The sequence below is a fragment of the Cariama cristata genome, unplaced genomic scaffold (assembly GCF_000690535.1).
Source record: "Cariama cristata isolate BGI_N322 unplaced genomic scaffold, ASM69053v1 scaffold37440, whole genome shotgun sequence".
NCBI classification, from domain to species: domain Eukaryota; kingdom Metazoa; phylum Chordata; class Aves; order Cariamiformes; family Cariamidae; genus Cariama; species Cariama cristata.
In genome coordinates, this window is record NW_009596990.1 from 749 (window position 1) to 2,008 (window position 1,260).

Genomic DNA, 1,260 nt, shown 5'->3' on the forward strand with positions numbered 1-1,260 from the left:
TTGACTTCTCCAGCTGCTCCTTGTACTGACGGATGAGGCCCTGGACGAAGCCCGTCTTGTTGCCCTGCTCACGGGTGATACGCTGCAGCAGCTCCGACTTCTTCTCCTCCAGCAACGCTGCCAAGGCATCGAAGCGAGCGCACAGCTCCCGCTTGGCCGCCTCGCTGTTCTCCTGCGGGGACGAGGGGCGAGGGATGCCACGGGTGTGTCCCTCATCACCAGCAGCATCCCGGGGGCTTCCCTGCTCCATGGGCTCCACCAGCTCCCTCCTGGCCATCCCAACTGGTCCCTGGCTGAGGTTTGACCCCCCAGGTTTTGGAGGGCTCCTTTTCCCCCTTTCCTCACCTCGGTGCTCCGGCACGAGTCCTCCAGCTGGGAGATGATCGTCTGGATCCGGTCGTTCCCCGCCACCAGCATGGAGATGCAGTTGTTCAGCTCGGTCTGGGCAGGAGGGGACAGACAGAAACAGCTTGAACTCCAGTGGGGACAGGGACAGGGACATCTCCCATCCCAACATGGGGATGGGCTGGGCATTGCCCGACCCCAGCTCTGCTCCCCCCACATCCCCCACAAGCCACGGCCACTCTAAATATAGGCTGTCTCCTGGGCGAAGTCACCCGGGCACTATTAATACCCCATGAGCGGGTCCCAGTGCTATTTGTGGCCAGCCCAGCTCAGCACATCGCCCCAGGACCAGTCATGTCCCCTGCAGGCCCCCCCGTGTCCCCCCCCGCACGGCACCTTCTGGCCCTGGAAGATGGTTTGTAGGGGAGCGACCTCGCAGTCCTTGTGGGCACCGAAGACTTTGCACATGGAGCAGGTGGGGACCTCGCAGGTGACGCAGTAGATGTTGATCCGCTCGTCCTCGTGCTCCTTGCACATGGGGTGCTCCCCCTTCTTCAGGGGCCTGCTGGAGAGAGTGGCACGGCTGGGGTGACATCCCCAGCCCAGTGACATCCCCATCCCGGTGACATCCCCATCCCGGTGACATCCCTATTGAGGTGACGTCCCTATTGAGGTGACGTCCCCCTTGCAGTGATACCCCTACCGTGATGACGTCCCACTCGCAGCATCAAAAAAAAATGACGTCCCACTCGCAGCATCATCCCCACTGCGGTGACATCCCCACTGGTGCTGCACGGCCACCCCAAAATCAGGTCCCCAGGAAAGAGGCCAGATCCCGGCATAACCCCACACTTGCTCCTTTCGGAGCCACCGACCTCTGTGCCTCCGTAAGCCCCGAGCCCAGTAAGTCCCAAT

General features: G+C 62.1%; 1 protein-coding gene across 1 annotated transcript in view; it reads right to left on the reverse strand.

Annotated features, from left to right (window-relative positions):
* The window catches only part of LOC104167812 (E3 ubiquitin-protein ligase TRIM63-like), a gene marked incomplete at its 3' end in the record, with an annotated part of 1,617 nt that extends 654 nt beyond the window's left edge, over positions 1-963 (reverse strand). The window contains exons 1-3 of the mRNA XM_009708190.1: positions 742-963; positions 346-441; positions 6-172 (exon numbers count right to left, since the gene is read on the reverse strand). Coding sequence (XP_009706492.1) covers positions 6-172; positions 346-441; positions 742-963 — 485 coding nt within the window. The remainder of the gene's footprint in view (positions 1-5; positions 173-345; positions 442-741) is intronic.
* Positions 964-1,260: the final 297 nt, after the last annotated feature.